The sequence below is a fragment of the Malaclemys terrapin genome, chromosome 1, assembly GCF_027887155.1.
Source record: "Malaclemys terrapin pileata isolate rMalTer1 chromosome 1, rMalTer1.hap1, whole genome shotgun sequence".
In the NCBI taxonomy this organism is placed as follows: domain Eukaryota; kingdom Metazoa; phylum Chordata; order Testudines; family Emydidae; genus Malaclemys; species Malaclemys terrapin.
Window position 1 is genome coordinate 350,264,622 of NC_071505.1, and position 4,328 is coordinate 350,268,949.

Sequence of the window (4,328 nt, forward strand, 5' to 3'; positions counted from 1 at the left end):
TCTGGACTTGACTATGACGTAAATAATCTGATGCAATCTGTAAATGTTGCCACCTCACTGCTCATCTCCCTTTCTAGATTGTTAATAGCCATCAAATATTTACTGCATTATTTATTATAAGGTGTGTAACCCCAATTGCTGTGCATCTCTCCCTCACAGGCACCTCGAGCATTTCTGACCCCGATCGACGCTTCGACCATCTCATGGCATCTTTCAACCTCACCCCCTCTGACTCTTCAACATTCATCCTAACAGGCATCCCTGGCCTGGAAGCCTCCCACATACTGATTTCCATCCCTTTCTCTATGTTCTACTTTATCAGCCTGTTGGGAAATTTCACAGTTCTCTTTGTTGTATACAAAGAGCAGACCCTGCACAAGCCAATGTACCTGCTCCTCTGCATGCTGGCGCTTACAGACATCGGCACGTCTACCTCTGTCGTGCCAAAGGCACTGTGTATATTTTGGTTCAATTTGAAAGGCATTACTGTGGGTGGCTGCCTCACCCAGATGTTCTTCCTTCATGCAGCTTCTGTTATGCACTCAGCCATCCTTGTGACAATGGCCTTTGATCGCTACGTTGCCATATGTAACCCTCTGAGTTATGCCACCATCCTCACAAATGCACGAGTAGCTAAATTAGGGCTTGTGGGTTTGATAAGAGCTGTTCTCTTTATTCTGCCCATGCCCCTGCTCCTGACAATACAGCCATTCTGTGCCAATCACGTTATCCCCCACACACACTGTGACCACATGGCTGTGGCAAAGATGTCATGTGGGGACATCACAGTCAACAGGACGTACGGCTTGGTAATAGCACTTGTAGTCATCGGGTTTGACCTGATGCTCATTGCCCTGTCCTACGGTCTTATTATCAGGGCTGTCCTCAGAATCTCCTCCGAGAAAGCCCACCAGAAAGCTGTCAACACCTGCACAGCCCACATCTGTGTGATACTGACATCTTATACTCCCTCGCTTTTCTCCTTTGTGACACACCGGTTCGGTCAGGGCATTGCTCCACACATTCACATCATCTTGGCCAACCTCTATTTCCTTGCCCCCCCCATGCTCAACCCTATAATTTATGGGGTCAAAACCAAAGAGCTTCGTGACAAAGTGGGCAAATACACCTGCAAAATGTGATTGTCTGGGGCCATTGACCTTAAACCTGTATGATAAGAGGGGGAAAGGATATCTCCTCATTAATCAAGGGTGCTGTGTCCCAGTTTGGCTGAACTCAGCATTGTGGAAGTTCACATTCTGAGAAGTTCCTCACACCTAACGCCTTATCACTCCATGACCAAGCACTGCTCTCTCCATTGCTGTGTTCCCTCTCTCTGTCCATCACCTGATCACTTTCAGCATCACCCATCAGCCCCGACCTCCATATACCCTTACACTCTGCCTTTCCATGACTTCCAGATCACCCGAAGATTCTGCAGCTTTCTGATGCAAGGTGGCTTTCCATGATACCGTGTGTGAACGGCATTCTTGTTCAGTTTGACAGACAGAGACTATGCTTTCAGATAACCAAAGACAAAGTTACTACAATGCTGAACTTCTTTATCATATGTACAGTGATCCAGTGAACAAAATTTACCTGACTTCTCTCAGTCCAATCCTTCAGGAGGCCTGGAGGATAAACCAAGTGTTTCAATTGTTTACTGTGGATACATGAAAACAGCTGCAGGAATTGAGGACATTCTACTAGTGCTTGTTGGTGAAACCCTGTGTTTTTTAGAACTGGATTGCTGTGTTAAACTACGACGTTGCCTTGGAGTCTAATTACTTATTGCTTTTCAGCTGGACCTTTCAAAATACACACCAACCCTTCCCGGTGTCGAAGATGTCAAAAGTTGGTGTTGAGATTTCATGTTGAATTTTCTAAAAGAGAGATTGCCACCAAACATCCTGGTAATTGAATCACTTGCAGAAATAAGTCCTCCTACTGTGCTCAGCCCTGCATGACCTGTTTTGGCTGATATCTCATTTCTGCCATTTTTTTCTGGAGACCCTGGACAGTTGGAGCAGAAGTGGAGAGTTTTGCCAGTGGTTCACTGGCCTCGTACAGAGGACAACCATTTTGAGCAGTTTGGGGCTGAAGGTATCAAATACACAGATGCCACTGGTGACAAAGACTTTAGTGAACTTGGCTTATTTGCTCTGTTGTTGCTCTCACTATCTTTTAGCAATGCTGCAGTTGAAAGATTGTTTTCCCAGATGAACTTGATAAAATCTATTGTGAGACAAGATGCAAGGGGAGCTTTTAGAAAACATTCTCCATGTTAGGCATATATGCAATGACACAAAACTTTTTGTGAACATTTTGCACCAGCGAAAGAAATGATTGCACTGGTCACTGGTGTTTTGTATGACCACCAGCAGAAGCATTCTACTTCCAACGAAGACAAGGAGGATGTAATGTTGCTTTTTAGAGACTAAAAGTAACAAACTAATTCAACTCAAAATATAGACACTGTCTGCAGTTATAGAATGCAATTAGAAATGAATAATATAATAATGATACTGTTGTTTTTACACTCCAGATGTTTTGTGGTCCTTTTGGGCTATTTTTAACTCTGTCATTTACTGTTTTTCATTTGAAACACCTGCCAACCCTCAATCGGGATACAAGTACCAGTATTGGGATTTTGATTTAGAATTTGATTGTCATCTCATAGCTTTGTTGCTAATGTGGACAAACTCCTGCTTGGGTTTGTAGCTCTTGTTTTAAAATCAAATCTGTACAAGGCATCTAAAAAAAAATCCTTCATTTGTTATTTGATGTATACACCAATGTGATAATAAAAACTAACTAAATAAATAAATAATAAACTTTCTTTCAGTAAATGGACTCAGCAATTTTAGGTTAGTTTTTAAGTGATTTGAGGCTATTACTGCTGTGGAAATTTGGCAAACTACCCCAAGCTGAGCTGGAGGAGAGCAGCAACAGCCAGAATCAGAAGGGCCAAAGAATCATAGAAGATCAGGGTTGGAAGGGACCTCAGGAGGTCATTTGGCCAAGCCCCTGCTCAAAACAGGGCCAATCCCCAACTAAATCATCCCAGCCAGGGCTCTGTCAAGCTTGACAAAGAGGATGGAGCTCGGCTGTTCTCAGTGGTGGCAGATGACAGAACAAGCAGTAAGGGTCTCAAATTGCAGTGGGGGAGGTTTAGGTTGGATATTAGGAAAAATTATTTCACTCAGAGGGTGGTGAAGCACTGGAATGGGTTTCCTAGAGAGGTGGTGGAATCTCTATCCTTAGAGGTTTTTAAGGCTTGACAAAGCCCTGGCTGGGATGATTTAGTAGCTGTTGGTCGTGCTTTGAACAGGGGGTTGGACTAGATGATTTTCTGAGGTCTCTTTCAACCCTGATATTCTATGATTCTATGAAGAGGGTACCCTGGAGTGGGGACACCCGAGGTCCTGTCCTAAGTGAACATGATGAGCCTGGGGGTTCAGCCTACAAGGAATCCTAGGCCTAACCATATCGCCATTATGAGGACTGCCACACAGGAGAGTGGAAGGGGATTGCTTGAGGTCACGGAGGCCTCTGGGTAAAGGGATTGTGAGTGGGGACTCAGACCTTGTGCTAGCCAATTCCCCTGGAGTAGTGCAGAAGCCAGGAAAGTTCTCCACAATAGTTCCGGAACTGAGAGAAACTGTTGGGTTGGATTTTAGTGACATGTAAAGAGATGTGTAAGGTGTGAAATATTCATATAAATGATAAAAGCTGAAATGTGTAACTTTGTGGAACACACTTTCTGCTTAAAGCAACAGAGGGTCCTGTGGCACCTTTAAGACTAAGAGAAGTATTGGGAGCATAAGCTTTCGTGGGTAAGAACCTCACTTATTCAGATGCATCTGAAGAAGTGAGGTTCTTACCCACGAAAGCTTATGCTCCCAATACTTCTGTTAGTCTTAAAGGTGCCACAGGACCCTCTATTGCTTTTTACAGACTCAGACTAACACGGCTACCCCTCTGATAGTTGCTGCATAAAGTGTATGTAACATCACTGCATGAGACGGCTTTCCAGAGACTGGTGTCATATAAAACCTTTTTCCTGTACTATTTTATTATGGGGTTATAGCAGTAAACCTGACATTGTTTATTCATAGAATCATCGAATCATAGAAGATTAGGGTTGGAAGAGACCTCAGGAGATCATCTGGTCCAACCCTAACTACATCATCCCAGCCAGGGCTTTGTCAAGCCGGGCCTTAAAAACTTCTAAGGATGCAGATTCCACCACCTCCCTAGGTACCCATTTTATTTGGCCCCGTGAACAAATTTCAGATCACATGAAAGCTTGGTCAAGGAATTGACTG

At 43.9% G+C, this 4,328-nt stretch overlaps 1 protein-coding gene across 1 annotated transcript; it reads left to right on the top strand.

The window, feature by feature from the left end:
- The first annotated feature begins 203 nt into the window (after positions 1-203).
- LOC128830254 (olfactory receptor 52N4-like) lies at positions 204-1,142 on the top strand. The gene has a single exon (XM_054016044.1). It carries the CDS (start codon positions 204-206, stop codon positions 1,140-1,142), a length of 939 nt encoding a protein of 312 aa, XP_053872019.1.
- Positions 1,143-4,328: the final 3,186 nt, after the last annotated feature.

What these genes read in the sequence shown, in the direction of transcription:
- LOC128830254 (XM_054016044.1), top strand. Translation starts at nt 204, where the DNA reads ATGGCATCTTTCAACCTCACCCCCTCTGACTCTTCAACATTCATCCTA.